This window comes from Loxodonta africana, chromosome 19, assembly GCF_030014295.1.
Source record: "Loxodonta africana isolate mLoxAfr1 chromosome 19, mLoxAfr1.hap2, whole genome shotgun sequence".
Classification (NCBI taxonomy): Eukaryota; Metazoa; Chordata; class Mammalia; order Proboscidea; family Elephantidae; genus Loxodonta; species Loxodonta africana.
In genome coordinates this window covers 75033635-75055652 of record NC_087360.1, presented here as the reverse complement: position 1 = coordinate 75055652, position 22018 = coordinate 75033635, and the positions used below count along the sequence as shown (strand labels likewise).

General features: G+C 39.0%; 1 protein-coding gene across 6 annotated transcripts in view; it reads right to left on the bottom strand.

Moving 5' to 3' along the window:
* Positions 1 to 22018, bottom strand: part of TUSC3 (tumor suppressor candidate 3) — a 151272-nt gene that overhangs the window by 86479 nt on the left and 42775 nt on the right. For all 6 annotated transcript variants that reach the window (XM_064272871.1, XM_023551161.2, XM_010592493.3 and 3 more), the window contains exons 3-4: positions 10027 to 10144; positions 4686 to 4826 (exon numbers count right to left, since the gene is read on the bottom strand). In XM_064272871.1, the coding sequence (XP_064128941.1) occupies positions 4686 to 4826; positions 10027 to 10144 (259 nt within the window). The remainder of the gene's footprint in view (positions 1 to 4685; positions 4827 to 10026; positions 10145 to 22018) is intronic.

Here is a 22018-nt window from a genome sequence, read left to right as displayed (position 1 = left end):
ACAATATTCTTAAAAATGTCAATGTATTTAAAGGACAAAGGCTATGGAAATGTTCTTGATTAAAAGAGGCTAAAATGACACGACAACTAAATGCAATAACTAATTCTAGACTGGATCTTGTACTGAAAGCGGGAAATACTATAAAGGACACAGTTATGGATTGAGTCGTGTCCCCACAAATAAGCATGTTGAAGTCCTAATCACAGGTGCCTATAAACATGACCTTGTTTGGAAATACTATCTTTGAAGATGTTAGCAGTTAAGTTGGTTTAGTTAAGATAGTTAGATACTGTGATGGCTAAGCTTGTGTGTCAACTTGGCTGGGCCACGATTCTCAGTGGTTTGGCAGTTATAATGTAGGTTGGCAGTCATATAATGATGTAATTACCTCCATGATGAGATCTGATATGATGGGATCACCTTCAAGATGGGATCTACTGCGAGTAACCAATCAGTGGAAAGGGAGTTTCCTTCAGGGTGTGGCCTGCATTCAATATAGGTGGAATTTCTGGCAAGGCTAATTGGCTTTTGTTCTCTCTGGATTCTACACCTGGCTCCTGTTCATCTGACCTCCAGTTCTTTGGACGTGAGCTAGTAGCTTGCCTGCCAGTCTTTGGGTCCGTCAGCCTCCACAGTCCGGATCTTGGGCCCACCAGCCTCTGCAGCTATGTGAGTCTGACCCATGGATTTGGGACTTTCCAGCCTCTACAGCCACATGAGCCATTTCCTTGATATCTCTCTATATGTATATATACACAAACAGACGTTTCACTGGTTTTGCTTCTCTAGAGAACCCAGCTAAGACAGATATGTTAAGTCCTAACCCAATCTGAGCTGTGTCCTTATCAAAGAAAGCAGGCACAGAGAGCCAGACAGAGGGAAGACAGCCATGTGATGATAGAGTTATAATGCAGCTACAAGCTACAAGGAATACCAGGGGCTACCAGAAGCTGGGAGAGACAAACAGAGACCTCCTCCTAGAGCTTCTAAGAGAATATGGCCCTGTCAATACCTGAACTTGGACAACCAGCCTTCACAACTGTGAGAAGACAAACTTCTGCTCCTAAAGCCACCCGGCTTGTGGTACTTTGTTACAGCAGCCCTAGAGACTCGTATAGCATGTAGTACTGGGGAGTGAGATGCTGTGGTAACACATACCTAAGAACGTGGAAGTAGCTCTGGAATTGGGTAAAGAGCAGGGGCTGGAAGAGTTTTGAGTCACTGGATAGTAAAAGCTTAATGCCTTGAAAAGACTGTTGGTAGAATTATGGACATTAAAAGTGATTCTAGTGAGAGCTCAGAAAGAAGGAAGGAGAGCTGTAGAGAAACTTCCTTCATCATGATCAGAATGCTACTATAAATGGTGACATTATATGTGCTTCTGGTGAGGACTTACATGGAAATGATGGACGTTATTGGACGCTGAAGGAAAGGTGATCCTTGTTACAAAATGGCAAAGAGCTTTGCTGAATTATGTTAGAATGTTTTGTGGAAAGCAGAACTTATAAGTGATGAACTTAGATATTTAGCCAAAGACATTTCTAAGCAAACTGTGGAAGATGCAGCCTGTTTTTACTGCTTATAGTAAAATATGAGAGGAAAGAGATAAATTAAAAAATGAACTGTTGAGCAAAAAGTAACTAGGACTTAAATATTTAGAAAATTCTCAGCCTATCCATATTGTAAAAACTGAAAAAGCGTGCTGATGGACAGAATACCAAAGGAATGGCTGGAAAACTGTTTGCTAAAGAGATCAGGCATGTGACTTAAGGGACCGATCAACCAAAAAAGCTGCCGGCTTAGACTGCAGGGCAGAGGTGGGATGAAATGAAGTAAGGTCGTAAGACTATTGGGATTCTATAGGCAGGAAATGGGCCGATGGAGCTGCCTGGCTGTGAATATCTGTTGTCCTTCAAGAAAAGGGAGCACTAACTCTGAGGGTGGCTCTGAGATTGCTGGGGTTGCTGCCGCCACCATGGGTTCAGACGGCATGACCCAGGAAGCAGGGTTTTTGCCTCTTCAGTTCCAGAAATTAGGGTCACCTCTACGGTTTCAGAGGGCATGGACACAACCTTGGTTGCAAGGCATCGGGCCATAGCCCCAGCAGGCAAGAGAGGTAACTGCCCTGGTGGGCAAGGAGAACAGCACCACTGCCCAGGCCAGGTGTGTAAAGCCACTACCCAGGAGTTGGTGCAGGGGGAGCAGCCAGCCAGTTAGGACTGAGGGATGGGGCCACCACCTGGGACCTAGGGTAGGAATGCTGCCAGGGTGGATCTAATGGACAGAGAATTATTTTCAAATCTTGAAAGGTAATTAAATTTGATCTCCCAGCTTCCATAGAGCCTCCGGAGAGAACATGAAACTGCTACCATCCTGAAGCCAACTAATTTGTGGTATTTTGTTAAGTAGCCCTGGGAAACTAATACGGACACTATCAGGTCAACTTACACACTTGGAAAATGAATAGCAGCTTAAAATAAAAGTATTACACGCAAGCTCAAGTTGAAGCTGATGAAAACAAAAACAAGTCTGTGAAAACTAAAGTAAGACTTTAAGTATATACACCTGAATTTACAGACCATGTCAAGAATAGATTTGACATACTGAACACTAATGACTGAAGACCAGATGAGTTGTGGGATGACATCAAGGATATCATATATGAAGAAAGCAAAAGGCTATTAAAAAGACAGAAAAGAAAAAAAAGACCAAAATGGATGTCAGAAGAGACTCTGAAACTTCCTCTTGAATGCAGAGTAGCTAAAGTGAAAGGAAAAAATAAATGAAAAGACCTGAATAGAAGATTTCAAAGAGCGGTTCCAGAAGACAAAGTATCATGATGAAATGTGCAAAGATCCAGAGTGAGAAAACCAAAAGGGAAGAACACACTGGGCATCTCTCAAGCTGAAACAACTGAAGAAAAAATTCAAGTCTCCAGGTTCAATTTTGAAGGATTCTATGGGCCCAAAATTGAATGATGCCAGAAGCGTCAAAAGGAGATGAAAGGAATACGCAGAGGTACTGTTCCAAAAAGAACTGATCAACGTTCAACCATTTCAGGAGGTAGCATGTGATCAGGAACCTACGGTACTGAAAGAAGAAGTCCAAGTTGCACTGGAAGCACTGGCGAAAAAGAAGGCTCCAGGAATTGATGGAATACCAATTGAAATGTTTTGACAAGAAGATGCAACGCTGGAAGTGCTCACTCATCTATGCCAAAAAATCTGGAAGACAGCTACCTACCTAACCGACTGGAAGAGATCCATATTCATGCCCATTCCAAAGAAAGGTAATCCAACGGAATGTGGACAATTATCAAACAATATCATTAACATGACACCCAAGTACAATTTTGCTGAAGATGAGTCAAAAATGGTTGCAGCAGTACATTGACAGGGAACTGTCAGAAGATCAAGCCAGATTCAGAAAAGAATGTAGTATCATTGCTGATGTCACATGGATCTTGGCTGAAAGCAAAGAATACCAGAAAAATGCTTACCTGTGTTTTATTGACTACGCAAAGGCTGTTGGAACAGAACAAGGGGACATTACAGGGTTTAAAATCAAGAAAGGTATGCATCGGGGTTGTATTCTTTCACCACACTTATTCAATCTATGCGCTGAGCAAATATATCGAGAAGCCGGACTATATGAAAAAGAACGCGGCATCAGGATTGGAGGAAGACTCATTAACAACTTGCGTTATGCAGATGACGCAACCTTGCTTGCTGAAAGCGAAGAGGACTTGAAGCCCTTACTCATGAAGATCAAAGACCACAGTCTTCGGTATGGATGACACCTCAACATAAAGAACTAGACCAATAAACAACATCCAGAGAAACGTGAAAAAGATTGAAGTTGTCAAGGTCTCATTTTACTTGGATCCAAAATCAACGTCCATGGAAGCAGAATCAAGAAATGAGACAACGTACAGAGTTGGGCAAATCTGCTGTAAAAGACCTCTTGAAAGTGTTAAAAGGCAAAAATGTCACCTTGAAGACGAAGGTGTGCCCGATCCGATCCATGGTGTTTTCATTCACCTCCTATGCATGTGAAAGCTGGATGATGAATAATGAAAACTGAAAAACAACTGATCCTTTTGATATGGTGTTGGCGAAGAATACTGAATATACCACAAACTGCCGGAAGAATGAACAAATCTGTCTTGGAAGAAGTATGGCCAGAATGCTCCTTAAAAGCAAGGATGGTGTACTTTGGACACATTATCAGGAGGGACCAGTCCCTGGAGAAGGACATCATGCCTGGTAAAGCAAAGGGTCAGCAAAAAAGAAGAAGACCCTCAATGGGACAGATTAACACAGTGGTTGCAACAATGGGCTCCAACATAGCAATGACTGTGAGGATGGCACAGGACTGAGCAGTGCTTTGTTCTGTTGTGCATGGCGTTGCTATTAGTCGGAACCAACTCAATGGCACCTCACGACAATAATTCAGAAAGCTCTCTGTGTTCACCTAACTCAAAGATCAATTTACATCTTATAGCTATCAAACACGGTTTTCTCTAAGCAAGGAAAAATGGTCCACAAAGAAATAAAAAAAAAAAATATGTATATATATATATATATATACACACACACACATGCATACACCTGTGGCCTTATTACGCTGCTCTAACAAACCAGTTAATCAGCCTATGATTAAAGCCACGAGCAATAAAAACATACGTGAACATCCGTTCTGTCAGCTATCCACTTCGCTAGTTGCTCAGCTGCGAATCCGATTCTTTGAAGGTCAAACGTGTCAGCTCTTTTGGGTCTGCCTTTCGGAGGAAAATGCATGAATGTAGGAGCAGAGTTCATATTGAGCTGTAAAACACGAGATTAAAAGAAAAAAAAAACACGAGATTAGAAAGTGCTAAAATCATCCCAGCATTGTATACATGTCATTAACTTAACCTTTTTTTTATTTTGTCTTCATGAATTTTGGAAAGATAGCATTTAGTATGAAAATCCAAGTGGCTTTTCAGAGTTTAATTATTGTTTTTTTCATCTCAATACACTATCTATTGAATGAAAAGAACTTGTGAATCTAGGTTCTCTGAACTGTTTTAATATGCATTGTTCATATTTTCAGATGTATCCTCTGTATTTTACCAGCTACTTCGTTCTTTTTCTTTCTAGAACTCTGTGATAAGAATAAAGTTGCTACAAGTTCAAAAAATAAACGTTGCAATTTGCAGTTATGGAGTATTTCACTTGTTAACAGCAGTTAGTAAAGTACCGGTATCTTGATTTTTTTAAAAAAGTACATTATGGGATTGATACATATATATATAAGTAGGCTGAATTCCCTATTAAGAATTTAAAGGCCTTTTTTTTTTAATGATGATGACTCCGATATGGTACAACTCTAAACAAATTTACCAACAACTGGAGGACAAATTCATAGCGATAGTCTTTCTGCTCAAGTCCTTAATTATTTCAACTGTTTTAAAATAGCTACACCACAGAATTAATTATTTTCTATAGGTGATTTCCATTTTGTGTTATTAATTAAATGGAATTAACAATATGGAAACCCTGGTGGTGTGGTGGTTAAGTGCTATGGCTGCTAACCTAAAGGGTCGGCAGTTCGAATCCACCAGGTGCTCCTTGGGAACTCTATGGGGCAGTTGTACTGTCTTACAGGGTCGCTATGAGTCAGAATCAACTCGACAGGAACAGGTTTCTTTTTTTTTTTTTTTATTAACAATATACAAAAACATATATCAGGTGAACCTGCCTTGCAAAGCACACTGTAAAAGTACATATATACATTAAATTCCTGTTGCCCAGATGTAAAAATCCATTATGAAAAACGTCTTAAGGCCAAGAGATTGTTGGCCCTTGACTTGCAATAGTTCAGCGTTTCCCAGTAATGAGAATGAAAAGCAAAATCACATCAAATAACACACACATAAGATGACAACTGATGTGGAAGTAAGGACACAGCAGTAAAGATCAGCTACCACTAATAACAAGGTATCACAGTCAGGACGCAAACAGCTCCTGTTCCATAATGAACTCTGACTATAGCTGTCACATTTAGAGGACAGCTCCAAATCATTCTATAAAGCTTTATACACTTAGCACAAAAGAGCTGAAGACCCCCCAAAAATGTGTCTCCATCAAGAACTTTTTCATTTTTAGTATTGCAAATGTAATTAAATTCCCATTATTCACTTACAGGCTATCTATACACGAACACTCTTTAAACATGTGTAAGTAATGACTCTCTCCAAGAGAATACTATTGTACATTCTCCCCCCGTTTGGTCCTCATTCCTTTACCTTTCCATAAAGAACATAGATTTAACCAATTTCAGCTAAAGGAAAGTAGCTGTAGGGGGAAAAAAGAAGGCTGAATGCCAGTACTATTGCTAATATCATATAATACTGCCAACAATAATAACAAAAAATAAAGGAGCTCTGGTGGTACACAGGTTACAGGCTTGGCTGTTAACTGAAAGGCTGGCAGATAGAACCCACCAGCCACTCCGTGGGAGAAAAATGTGGCAGTCGGCTTCTGTAAAGATTCTCAAAAACCCACTGCCATCGAGTCAACGTCAACGTATAGAAACCCTACAGGGCAGAGTGGACCTGCCCCACAGGGTTTCCAAGGCTGTAATCTTGGGGTCGCCTTGAGTTGGAATTGACTCAACGGCAACTAACGACAATAAGTAAACACTTACTAAACATTTACGTGCCAGGCACAGAGCTAAGCATTATACCTACATTAACTCTCATTTAATCATCCCGTGAGAAAGGCATTACTATTTTCCCTCACAGATGAGGAGACGTAAGTATAGAAAGATTAGGCCATTTATGAAGGTCACAAGCTATGAAGAGACAAAGATGGAAGGTGAGCTAGAGTCTTCTGACTCTAGATACTTCATTACTGTATACCGTTTAACATTTTTGAACCCTTTGAATAAAAGTTTAATATTTTTGTCATAGGCAATTTTTTATACAATCTAGAACTAGTTCATTGAAAGACCAAATTACAAAAGCACACAGCCTGTAACAATATGCCTCTGTACAACAGAAGTCTGTCTTTTTCCAGTTCCCAGAGATGGGCTGGCATGTTATGGACATTTAGTAAACGTTAGTTAAACTGAATGAAACACTCAGTTACCAGTTCCTTTCTGTCCCGTGCTTTCCCCACTCCAGATTTTGATCATGTGTGTTTCGCTGATGGATGCATAAAAAACAGTTACAATCAACATGTAACCCAAGATGAAAAGGGGGCAAATACATATAAAAGCTTAACATCCTGGAATTTTAAAGTTTAAAAAAAATTACAATTGCAAGGACGTCTCTTAATTAAAATGTACAAATACCCCAAGGTGAGAGAAAGCAGGCTACAAGATAAACCTGACTCCTGGTCAGTGCTCCTTCCAAAACATCATAGGCGTTAACGCACCGGCCTGTGTCAGGGACTCCACACCAGCCACCCACAAGGGACTCAGGTTTAATGTTCCTTTCCCGACAGGTCTCTAATGAGATGGGAATCACCAAGTTTCCACGCTTGTTACTAATGTTATCTTTAGACACCACACTACTGCTGACAGGGCTTTCAAATGTCATTTAGAGAGTACTTCAACAAAATATGATTCGATAGTTAGAGGGGAAAAACAGCGTAAGCATTAAAGATCCTTACGTAAGGCCAGGAAGGCAAAATACATATTTCCCTGTTTCTGTAGATTCTAATTTCCCATAAAAACCATTAACTGCTGTACTTTTATGCATATCTGCATACTGAGATGAAAACTTATTGCTAAGCCAGGGGCTAGGTTCTGGAAAAGAAAAATCAATTCTATATTTAGAATTCTGCTGAATCAAAATTAACCTGAGGAAATATTCCCTTGAAAACTACCTCTGCCAAATGTTTTCTTAAAATTTTATGTCTAAACTATATAAAAGGATTCCACGGTTATATCTAACCATGCACATAGCTATACGGCTATATACTGGCCATATAGTCAGTAATAACCCAAAGGTAGAATTAATTTGTCTCATGAAGTTTTTTTTATTTTTTTAATCTGAATTAGCTGCCAAAAATTTAAAGACAGAAAAAATTCAGTAAAAATACCCACATTTGAGTCTTTTCTTGAAACATATCTGGCTGCATGTGGTGTCCCTTCCCTGGGAAGAGCTAGTACTGAGATGTATTTCTCTCACTGAGGCCAAGCACACCCTCTCCAGTTTGCCACACATACCACACCATGCTCTTTACTCAACAATGAGACCAAGTGTCAGCTGCCACGACGCTCTGACGGCTTTATTTCTTAAAGTAGTCAGGAGAAAACTGAACCATGAGTGTTTCTATCCCAGATTTTTAGAAAGACCAAGAAAGACTTTGTTTCAATAAAAATTAGAGAAAGCCTATTTATTGGAGCAAGTAAAGAGCTAACATATGAATATACTAAGTATGTATATAAACGGAGATACCACAAGGAAACTAACCCAATCTGCTTTCTTCATTTAGTCTTTTGGGTAGTCTGGCCAGAGTAGGTAACTGGGCTTGAAGCCTCTGAGCTAGCACGGTCAGGCTGGATCTGGTTAACTATTTGGTAATACGGTCCAGAGAATTCAAGTAGATATTTATAAAATGAAGAACACGTTCATCAGGTGATCTCTAAAGCTACTTGTCCTGCAATTCTATAGGGACCTATGAATTCTTTGGTTCTTACAGCACCGTAATTTTCCTTTATAAGGTCACCTGAGATGGGGTATTTATGTGTTTGTCCTTACTATATTACTATTTATGGGTTTTTATATTACTATTATCACCACCACCATTACTATACTTGCTGAATCACCATTTTCATCATCAGCATATTTACTGAATCGATAAATATAAAGAGATATCCAGTAAAGGTAAAATAAACTTATGAGAGAAGAAATGAGTGAACAGCAATAGGAAAGACCAAGGGCAAGGGGAGCTGAAGGCAAAAAGAGAGAATTTCTCTTACTCAGAAACTGGCAAAGATGAATGAATAACCAATTTCAAAGCAAATAAGCAGAGATACACACTAATGGCCAATTTATAATTAGTGAGCTAGATTCTTCCCAGAATTAAACGCTTTTCCGTGATCTGGTACGGCACTGTGCCAAACAGTCTCACATGTGAGATAAATAAAACAAGATACCCAAAGCCATGAGTCTCAGGTACTGCAATAACTTTTTGCATCTGAAAGGCACTGATTAAGTAGTGACAATGTAAAAATGAATAACTGCAAGTAACGACATGGTGAAGACCTAGAGCTCTGGGGACCCAACTGCTGGATTCAAAGTCTACCTCCATGTTATACCAACTCTGCAGTGCTGGACAAGGGACTTAACCTTTCCATACCCTGGTTTCCTCATGTGGGAAATGGAGAAAACATCACTTACTTCTCGTCATTGGACTGTTGTGAAGACAAATGAAAGAGTACATGGGAAATTCTGAGACCAGCGCCTGGCACAAAAGCTCTCAACATCAGTGACGAGGGCTGGACCACGGCGGCAACACTGATGGAAACCAGTAAGCCTACGCCGCAATTCAACACGCACTCTGTTCCACAGAAGAGGCTGCGTCAATGACAGCCAGCGCTTTTAAATTCGTATTTTAATACTTTACTGGTAAAATTCTCTCAATCTACCACACTGGAAGGAATAAAGGTTACGTTAAACTTGGGTAGAGTTTTATACAAAATTTTAGAAATTTGGGAAAGATACCACCTAAGGCACATATAACACTAAAATAACATTAATAAATGCAAACTCCCAATGCATGCTGAAAAAACACATTTCCTCGACAATGCAAAAGTTGGAATATGCTCAGCGTACTGACTAACGGCAAAATTGTACAAGCCACGATAAAGTTAACATTAGCTGTAATTATTTTAATTACATCACAGAATTTATGATATTTACTGTATTAACTTATTCAATGAGCTGCATTTTTATCTGGCAAAGCAAAAAAAAAGCTATCAACCATAGCCAACTGTTAAATACATTACCAAAATAAAACACAGCAGGTTTACCTGTTGAAAAACATCTGTCCCCTCGTCATAGTCCACCATGCTGAAGAACAGTTTGTTGCAAAAAGCAGATGAATAGCGCCAGGAGTTAGCCAGTATTTGATACTCTTCGTTGGCCTGCCTGATGAAGACAACGGGGCAGAGTAGGAACATATCAATACTGCAGCAGTAACGAAGCTGTTAATAAAACAGGTAATTCTAGGGCAAGAGTTGGCCAACTGTGGCCTCTGGGTCACATTCAGCTCACTGCTGGTGTTTGTAGGAACAACAAGCTAAGAATGGTTTTACAGTTTTAAATAGTTGTAAAAAAAATTAAAAGAATAAACATTTCAAGGCACATTAAATGATATGAAATTCAAGTTTTAGCATCCATGAAGTTTTACTGCAACACAACTGCACTGGGTCATTTATGTATTGCTTATGGCTACTTTTGCGCTGTAAGGGTAAAGTTAAGTAGTTACAACGGAGTCTGTATGGTCCGTGGACCTGGACCTTTAAAAAGTCTGGTAATGCTTGTTCTAAGATAAAAAAACTTTTGAAGCAGTTTTTATGGTAATACATATAACTTAGATCCGCCAATGGTTTTTTAGTAAAGGGCATGGAGCAATTTTTTAAAATACTGGCAGTTTACTTTAATAGAGAAACAAAAACCATGCAAAAATTTCAGTTTCAAAATTGCAAATATAATGCACCTTAATATATTCCATTTATCTAAAAACACGCCTGCACTCAAAGCTAAAGTAAGCAGAAATTTCTCGGAGCACTAAACCCCACGAAACCTATTTACCCGATTTCATGCATTATACCCCCCCGGAAAGGCTAACAAACCCTCCTCTTATTTTACACCTACTTCTAATGGACATTTTGCTCATTCTCCAGATGATAAAACTTTATATTTAAGTGTAGGGACAGAGTACAGATGGGGAAATGATGTTGCTGAAAGGATGTGAGCAAAATAATAAAACCAAGAAGGAATAAATAAAGGTTAAAACAAGTGGAAAAACTCTCAGAGTGCTTCTTCCATATAGTTGACTATTCACAGGAGTTTAACCTCCTCTCTCTTCCAAAAGTGGCAGTAAAGAAATAAAAAGGGAATAAAACGAACAAACAAAAAAAACGAAAACCCCATAAAATAAAAAGACTCGGAGCAGAATCGACAGCAGAAGAGGTACTTCAACAAGCTTCTGCAAAACAAAGCTAGCATAAGAGTTTTGATACAGGAAGAGACTTTAACTAAAACACTTAGAAAAGAGTCACAAAGACAGGTTTCTCAAGAACTGTGCAGGATCTGAGATTTTACCTTATACACACGCTAACAAGCTAGGCTATCACTGTTTCCTGGATGCTGGCAGGAGACATGAGACCGCTGGGTCAGAGACAAAGGACGTGATTACTTCGTTTGCCTCAGTCCACCATGGCCCAAGTCTCAAGGGTGCCACAAGGGATCCTGTATGAATGCCTGCACGCACGACGGACTGTGTTACAGGACAGGAACAGTGAGCTTGGGGAATTCACTGTTTTGATAGAAAACTGATAACAAGCCTGTGCTTTGTCTGGTGGGAGACATTATCTCTTCCCTTAAGGCTGCTCCCTGCACAAACAGTGCTGAGAAACGGCACAGTTTAAGAGCATTCAGGCCCTTACACTGTTAGCACACTCAGCAAGAACACGCAGGGATGCTCAAGGCTCACAGCAGGCTGTTTCTACCAAGAGTATTCACAAAAAAGGATGATACCATATAAAAACGAAAGAGAGAGAGCGCACTTATAAATTTAAAATGATTGTTTATACTATATACCACTATTAGAAGATAAAGTGAATTAAAATCACAGAACAACAACAACAAAAAGCTGGAACATATGGGGGTGGGGGAGAAATGGACTGAGAGAAATAGTCAAGTCCAACTTTCAGAAGCAGTCCCAGAAACAGAAGAGAAGTAAAACAGGGGAAATGTGTAGAGATATTATTAAAGTAGACTAAGGCTTCAAATTAAAAGTATTCTCCAGGTTCTGAATTGGAGGAATTAGCAAAGACTAACACCTAGACATGCTATTTCAGAACACTATAGATAAAAAGAAGACCTTAAAAGTTTACAGAGAATAAAAGAATTATTACTCAAGTGAGAATAATGAGACTGACGTTGTTGTTGTTGTTGTTAGGTGCTGTCGAGTCAGTTCCAACTCACAGTGACCCCGTGCACAACAGAATGAAACACTGCCTGGTCCTGCACCATCCTTTGTTATGCTTGAGCCCACAGCTGCAGCCACTGCGTTAATTCATCTCGTTGAGGGTCTTCCTCTTTTTCACTGACCCTCTACTTTACCAAGCGTGGTAGCCTTCTCCAGGGACTGATCCCTCCTGATGACATGTCCAAAATAAGCGCCATTCTTGCTTCTAAGGAACATTCTGGCTGTACTTCTTCCAAGACAGATTCGTTCCTTCTTTTGGCAGTCCAGATATGTTCAACGTTCTTTGCCAACACCACCATTCAAAGGCGTCAACTCTTCTCTGGTCTTCCTTATTCCTTGTCTGGCTTTTGCGTGCACATGAGGCCACTGAAAATACCATGGCTTGGGTCAGGCCACCTGAGTCTTCAAGGTGACACCTTTGCTTTTTAACACTTTAAAGAGGTCTTTTGCACCAGGTTTGCCCAACGCAATGTCTTTTGATTTCTTGACTGCTGCTTCCATGGCTGTTGATTGTGGACCCAAGTAAACAAAATTCTTGACAACTTCAATCTTTTCTCTGTTTATCATGATGTTGTTTATTGGTGCAATTGTGAGGATTTTTGTTTTCTTTATGTTGAGGTGTAATACATACTAAAGGCTGTAGTCTTTGATCTTCATCAGTAAGTGCTCCAAATTCTCTTCTCTTGCAGCAAGAAACATTGTATCATCTGCATAACACAGGTTGTTAATGAGTCTTCCTCCAATCCTGATGCCATTTTTCTTCATATAGTCTAGTTTCTTGGATTATTTTCTCGGCACACAGATTGAATAAGTATGAAAGGATACAACCCTGATGCACACCCTTCTTGACTTTAAACCACACAGCATCCCCTTGTTCTGTTCTAACGACTGCCTCTTGGTCTATGTACAGGTTCCTCATGAGCACAATTAAGCGTTCTGGAATTCCCATTCTTTGCAAAGTTATTCATATTTTGTTATGATCCACGCAATCGAATGCCTCTACGTAGGCAATAAAACACAGGTAAACGTCTTTGTGGTATTCTCTACTTTTCGCCAGGATCCATCTCACATCAGCAGTGATATCCCTGAGATTGGTACAGGATTGGTCATTAGCAATGCTACACACTGGCAGGTAACAGAACAACTCCTTCAAAGATCTGAGGGAATATTATTTTCAACTTAGAATTCTACATTGACTCATGCAATCAATCTTTAAAAAATTCGTTCTCAGAAATACAAGGAATCTGAAACTAACATTGGTAGGAAATTACCTAAAGATATAACTGACAGAATAAGTGATAAGAATAAAAAAACGAGAAAATCTGAGATTATGACAGAGGTACTACAAGAGAGGAGAAAGGCAACTAGCAATCTGAAAAGGCAGGAATAGATGAGGAGGTATGAGAAAGCTGTAGTCCAACTCTGAAGCTACGAAGCATCTAGTACAAATCAGAACAAGAATTTAACTACACTTCAAGGTGAAGAGAATAGACTCTAAGCAATGGCTAATTCAGAAGAGTTGGAAGACATTCAGTTGGAAAATACTGAGACGTATTTGTTCTCACAACAGGAAAAAAGACCAAAAAAAAAGAACACAAAGGCCAGGTCCAGACAAGAAGCAAATTAAAATGTATCATAATTTTGATCAATTGGTTATGAGAAAGGTTAATTGTTTTAAGATTTTTTTTTGAGTGGCACAGGGGTCGTAACGACCTGACTGGAGAGAAGGAACCACAGTCACGACCTACTACTTTGCAGCGGGTATTATTTGTGTGGAAATAATAACATAATGCTGCTTATTGGCTTTCAACTTTCTAAATTAACCTGAAGGTACAATTACGGTTACAGTATGAATGTAAATGCTATCAACCACGACAATATAGAAATACAGTTAACAGGAGCTGGCAGGTACAAGTAAAGAAGAGGTGAAGGGGAGGGTCAGCTAATCTTCATGGTAAATTAAGGAACCAAGAAACAGCATCTACAGTCAACAGACAAGAAACACAAAGATGGTATTTACTTTTATAAAAATGAAAGAAGTAAAAGTGACGAAAACTAGGGGTGACATCACTTAAATGTGCACATAGCCTATCAAGAATGAAAAGATGAAGGGCACTGTCAATAAATTAGGGAACACTGTTACGAGAATAACATTTAGAAATTTGAAGAAATTACCAAAAGTAGTAAACACAAAGGAATGAGTAGTATACCTATTCCTCACTCATCTGACTACCTCGTTATCTGACATTTGACATTTACAGCAATAGTAAAAAACCTACTATCCAGCCACTTTGTGCATTGATAACATACATCTGATGGTAACGAGTGCTGAAGTGCGAGGTGAGAGAAACGCTGGCTGGAGGTGACGGTTGTGTGTCACCTTGGCTGGAACATGATTCTCAGTGGTTTGGCAGTTATGTATGGATGTAGTCATCCTCCATTTTGTGATCTGATATAGTCATCCTCCATTTTGTGATCCGATGTGGTCATCCTCCATTGTGCATAACACATATTGTCACATAACAACCTGGTCTTTTGAATCTAACCATGTTGATAAGTGAGGAGTGTGTAATTACCTCTGAACCATAAATCTGCAAACAGAAGCACGCAGGGGCCAAGAACTATACTTCTTCCTTTTAGGTTCCTGTTTTCTTGTTAACAAGAAGGACATAATATTGCCATGATTAAAATATATTTTTAAGAGAGCTATATATGAACACCACTATAATCTGAGGCCTTTCAGAATAACACAAAGATCATAAGGGCATCATTTTATTACAGCACAGCACAAAAACTAATCACCGTAATGATCAGCATGGCAAGAAACTACAGAGTATATTTTTAGAACACTTAAAATGAAAATAGTTACAAACTTTTAAAGCCTTTGTGGTTAAATAAGATTTAATCACTCTTAACCCCTGAGAGAGCAGGAGGGCAGTGGGATGCAGACCCCAAATTCTCGTAAAAAGACCAGACTTAATGGTCTGACTGAGACTAGAAGGACCATGGTGGTTATGGCCCCCAGACCTTCTGTTGGCCCAGGACAGGAAACATTCCCAAAGCCAACTCACCAGACAGGGACTGGACTGGGCAATGGGATAGAAAAAGATGCTGGTGAAGAATAAGCTTCTTGAATCAAGTAGACACTTGAGACTACGTTGGCATCTCCTATCTGGAGGGGAGGTGAGAGGGTAGAGGGGGTGAAAAGCTGGCAGAAAGGACATGAAAGAGAGAGTGGAAGAACAGAGCAGGCTGTCTCATTAAAGGGAGAGCAATTAGGAGTATATAGCACGGTGTATACAAATTTTTGTATGAGAGGCTGACTTGATTTATAAACTTTCACTTAAAGCACAATAAAAATTTAAAAAAAGAAAAAGAAGATTTAATTCACTCAAAAACTGTTTACTGAGAACCTTATCATATAGCAAGAAGTAAAAGCTAATCGCCAAGGTTTCTGCTCTCACAAGTTGACGTTTTAGAGAAAAGACAAATAATAAACAAGTAAAATAAAAAAATAAAGACTAAGATACATGCTGAGAAAAAATAAATGGTATGGGATATTACAGAAAATAATAGAGGAACTACTTAAACGGTATGGTCAAAAAAGTCTTCGCGGATGAAGCGACATGAAAAGTCAAATTCCAAGGATGAGAAAGAACCATCACTGAAAAAGGCAAGGGAATGAACATATCAGGTAGCAGAAATAGCAAGCACAAAGGGCTAACGAAGGAAAGAACTTAAGATACTGGCAGACTGAAAACAAAAAAAAAAACCAAACCCACTGCCGTCAAGTCAATTCTGACTCACAGTGACCCTATAGGACAGAGTAGAACTGCCCCATAGAGTTTCCAAGGAGCAGCTGGCAGATTCCAAACTGCCGACCTCTTGGTTAACAGCCACAGCGTTTAACCACTACGTCACCAGGGTTTCCGACAGAAGCTGTGATATAAAGGTACACGTTTGCTCTCTGTCTATTAAAGGACACACACACACAGAATACACAGCCAATATTCTCCCTCATCTATTTAAAACAGCACCTCACTGCTCCTCTGCCAATCCCACAATAAAACAGAGCTAAAAATCAATATGAGCCCTAAAACTTAGATTTTTGTCATATCTAATATAACAAAATGTTCATCATTGATTTTAAAAGAAAAAAAATGTCTATTAACTTTACACGGTAAATTGGCACCAACAATTAGGTAGATCTGAACATCACCGCAAACTAATAAACCTAAAGAAACCAATGCTACTTTTTTAAAAAAAATAATGAAACAGGTAGCAATCCAGTTTAAAAAAAAAAAAACAGTATACCAGACAAAATTCCATTATTGAAGTATTTTACAGAAAAGAATATTTGACTTTAAAACAAAACTTAGTGAATCAGCGAAAATGGACATTTTTCTGACAGTGATAGTATAAGAAATGAAAATTCTTCATTCTAAAAAATAAGCAACAAAGACAGTCATATGTTAGTATTCAACAACTATACGCCGTTTCCTGTAGAATGACACAACACAAGGATATGTTCAATTTCTTTCCCTCATACTGCTACTGGTACAGAAGTTCAGACCTACTACAGTCTCCCATGCCTATGTTCCTGCACTCATTTATCCATCCCATAAATACAAATTAACACTGACAATAAATCAGGTAATCAGCAGTGAAAAATATGTGCAAGGTCCCTGGCTCTTGAGGACCTTATATTCTACTGTGAAAGAGAGACCTCATACAAGTAAACACATAACTTCATATAATCATGAGTACTCTGAAGAAAATAAAACAAGAAAATGTGATGAAGCAATGAGAGTCAAAGAGGGTAAATTCAGTTTGCCTTCAAACTCTGTACTCTACTTCATTCCATTGTTCAGATTTATTTTCTCCATAATCACTTTGTAGATTCCACCTTCTGCTCCAAAATCCTAAGAAGTTCCCCCCTGTCTCTATAGTGAAAACAATGGGCAGAACACAAGTCAAGGTCCTCCATGCTCTGGCAACAACTTACATGCATAATCTATGTCTATAGGAACGTAAGAACAACGAATTGGAACACCTGAAGATCAATATCCTAGGCATTAGTAAACTAAAATGGACTGGTATTAGCCATTTTGAATCAGACAATCATATTGTCTACTATGCCAGGAACAACAAACTGAAGAGGAAGGGTGTCACATTCATTGTCAAAAAGAACATTTCAAGATCTACCCTGAAATACTGTCAGTGATAGGATAATATCCATATGCCTACAAGGAAGACCAGTTAATACGACTATTATTCAAATTTATGCACCAACCACTAATGCCAGAGATGAAGAAATTAAAGATTTTTACCAAATTGTGCAGTCTGAAATTGATCAAACAAGCATTCAAGATGCACTGACAATTAATGGTGATTGGAATGTGAAAGTTGGAAGCAAAGAAGGAGGATCAATAGCTGGAAAATATGCCCTTGGTGATACAAACAATGTGGGAGATCACACGATAGAATTTTCCAAGACCAATGACCTATTCATTGAAAATATCTTTTTTCAACAACATAAACAGCAACTATACATGTGGAACTCACCAGATGGAATACACAGGAATAAAATTGACTACATCTGTGGAAAGGGACAATGGAGAAGCTCAATATCATCAGCCAGAACAAGGCCAGGGGCTAACTGTGGAACAGACCATCAATTACTCATATCCAAGTTCAAGCTAAAGCTGAAGAAAATTAAAACAAGTTCATGAGACCCAAAATATAACCTTCAGTATATCCTACCTGAATTTAGAAACCATGCAAGAACAGATTTAGAGACCATCGCAAGAATTCCAGAACCCTAATGACTGAAGACCAGTCAAGTTGTGGGAAGACATCAAGGATACCATACTTGGAGAAAGCAAGATCATCAAAAACACAGAAAAGGAAAAAAAAAAAGACCAAAATGGATATCAGAAGAGACTCTGAAACTTGCTTTTGAATGCACAGTAGCTAAAACAAAAGGAAGAAATGATGAAGTAAAAGAACTGAACAGAAGATTTCAAAGGGCAGCTAGAGAAGACAAAGTAAAGTATTCTAATATAAAAAAACCTGGAGTCAGAAAACCAAAAGGGAAGAACAAGGCTGGCTTTCTCAAGCTGAAAGAAATGAAGAAGAATTTTAAGCCTCAAGCTGCAATTGTGAAGGATTCTATGGACAAAATATTGAAGGGTGCAGAAAGCATCAAAAGAAGATGGAGGAATATACAGAGTCACTGTACCAAAAAGAATTGGTCGACATCCAACCATTTCACAAAGTAGCATGTGATTAGAAATTGATGGTACTGAAGGAAGAAGTCCAAAATGCACTGAATGCATTGGCAAAAAACAAAACTCCAGGAATTGATGGAATACCAGTTGAGATGTTTCAACAAATGGATGAAATACTGGAAACACTCACTCATCTATGCCAAGAAATTTGGAAGAGAGCTACCTAGTCAACTGACTGGAAGAGATCCATACACATGCCTAGTCCAAAGAAATGTGATCCAATGCAGACGGAAATTATCAAACAATATTATTAACATCACACGCAAGTAAAATTTTGCTGAAGATCTTTCAAAAACATTTGCAGCAGTACATGGACAGAGAATGCCATAAATTCAAGCCAGGTTCAGAGGAGGACAATGAATAAGGAAGACCGGAGAAGAACTAATGCCTCTGAATTATGGTTCTGGCAAAGAACACTGAATATACCATGGACTGCCAGAAGGAACAAATGTGTCTGGGAAGAAGTACAACCAGAATGCTCCTTAGAAGTGAGTATGAGACATGTTATCAGGAGGGACCCGTCCCTGGAGAAGGACATCATGCTTGGTAAAGGGTCAGCAACAAAGAAGGAGATCCTCAACGGGATGGACGTACACAGTGGCTCCATCAATAGACTCAAACATAGCAACTACTGTGATGATGGCTCAGGACTGGGCAGTGTTTCGTTCTGTTATACGTAGCGTCACTATGAGTCAGACCAACTCAATGGTACCTAACGATAACAACCACAATAATGTCTGGAAGAACTAAAAGTATAATAAGCAAGAAAAGATGGGGGGAATATTAAGGTGACAAAGAGAATAACAAGACTCTGATATGCGTATTATATGTTCAAAGACTAGGATACAAGCTTCAGGTTAGAAAATGGCAGGGGGGATTGGGGCAGAATGGAGAATGGAGAATGGAGGGCCTAGAAGAGGGAGAAAGACAAATAGGACCTTGACTCTATAACCAGTGAACAAGTAAGGGTGCTTCTGAAAGATGTGAACTACGCAAAACACTAATGAGAAAAGCTGTATCTGGCAAGTGTGTTTAACTTACGGAAGTAGGAGAAAACGGATGTTTTGAATCCACTTAGACTATGACTACAGTGGTACAGTTGGGAAAACGTAAGAAGCTATTAAAATACTATAGCTGAAGATATGAGTTATTTATGCAAACTCTCCTTTGGGATCTACAGGGCCATATTACCCAGTAAAATTTTCTAGACCAGCTACTTTTACTTATGAATATATTTAGGTGGAATAAGGAACTCCAGGGGAGCCAAAGCAAATGAGACAAATTTTTCTCAGCACAAACAAATTACTTAAAAGAAATCCAGTACTGACAAGGTAAATAAGGGCTTTGTTGTTAGTCAGTAAAAATTAGATCAGAAAACAGACCTGTGTGTCTCTAAAAATAATTCAATGGACCTGAGAAATAAGTATTTCAATGTCGATAATGTCTATTCAGAGCACAAAAAACTGAGCCGAAGGAAGGAGCCCCAATAGCACAGACCATTCTTTCAGTACTTACCCCCCTCTTCCATATTACAGTCTCTTGATGCTGAATAGGAAACCCTGGTGGCGTAGTGGTTAAGAGCTATGGCTGTTAACCAAAAGGTCGGCAGTTCAAACCCACCAGACACTCCTTGGAAACCCTATGGGGCAGTTCTCCTCTGTCCTATAGGGTTGCTATGAGTCGGAATCAACTCGACGGCAATGGGTTTAATGCTGAACAGGGGAGAGGGAAATTTTAACTAATCGCAGGTAAAGACATTCAGTGGATTCCTGCATACACTTACATCAGTTTATGCTACTGCGCAAAGTCAGGCATCACTAGTGCTCAGCTGACTTCAGGCTTCATGGCCATATGAAATTGAAAGCTGAAAACCACACATGCACAAAAAATTTAACTCAAGTAAGTACATCTCCAACACTTCTAACTAAAAAATCCTTCTGTTTTGGCCGTTCGTAGGCGAATTAGAGGCCTAAGTTTATGAATTTAGGGAACATGGTAAATTGTTCTAATTTTTCCACGTGCACCCTGAAGAGGGCAGTCAAGCCGCGTCAGACGTCTTCCCGAAGCCTTCGGCAGTCACTGCGGGGTGCTACTCTGTTCAATCTGTTCTGTTAAGTCGTCTTCATTTTCTGTTTTCTGAACAAGAAAAGTCATGACTTCACCCAAATCCTATACTTTTTATATCATAATCATTTGTAAAAGATTATGTAAAACTAAAAAGGATTATTAACAATATATTGCCCATGATTAGCAAAATGTTGATGTTTAATGTTCTCTGAGGGGATTTTTAAGAAGTGTGGTTTGTCTCTTTAATTTTAATCAACTTCCTATAAGGTAACAAGTTCATATAAGATTACCAATGCATCCCTTTTACAATCACATATTTATGATTAAATTTATACCAAAACTGAAAAACCCAGTGCCGTCGAGTCGATTCCGACTCATAGCGACCCTACAGGGCAGAGCAGAACTGCCCCACAGAGTTTCCAAGAAGCGCCTGGCAGATTCGAACTGCCGACCTTTTGGTTAGCAGCCGTAGCACTTAACCACTATGCCACCAGGGTTTCCTATATACACATGCATATTACATAGTTATTCCAAAGTGTGCCTTCAAAAAATCCAAAATTAAAGAATTTTTATAAATAGTGTTATACACAGACAGATACCTGGAGTGAGCACACTCACCTGCTACTTAAGGTTCTGGTATCTTGAGTAGGAAAAATAAAGCCGCCAAATGGCACTGTGCACAAAGATTTTATCACAGGGTGATTTCTCTCTGACTGTGCTATACATACCCAACACTCTGCAGAATATACGGAAATACAGTAAGCACACCCGATGCCTCCGAGGAGCTCAAGAATCAAGAGTTATTCAATGCCACATCTAAATGACTGCACATCATTCAATGCTTGGTAAGATAACAAATTAAAGAAGCTGCATCTATTAAAGCTCTATGTGGTTTTTGTTTTAGTTTTTATTTCTGTGTCTACTTTTCCTTTATCAAACCTAAGGAGATATCCTTTCCTTGGAAAAAAACCCTTAACATAGTATGTCTGACTCAAACACATACCCTCAGGCAAAAATGCATATGAACATCAAATATATTGAACTGTAGGCAACATACACAGTTAGCCTTCAGTTTATAAGAGTCGAAAGGTTTTAGTTCTCTTAAAAAAAAAAGCTAAATATTGCTAACATAAAAATGCTTAAATATTCTACGCCAAGAAGAGCGACCTATAGTCCACTATGCATTTTACCAAGTCTCCTCACCTATTATAAAAACATACGATAGACGGGGGACTAGAGCACGCACTTGACAAGTATTTGTGGAACTAAGGACAAACACTTCCCAGATGAATGAATATATGAATGAATGAATACAACGTTTACAAGGGGAAAAACGAGCAGAAAGTGTATGCCACAGGCCACCGCTTCAGGACACATGTAATCCATTAGAGAAATATGTACAATGGTAAATGATAAATACAAAACAACAAATGAACAAGTTCAAAACAA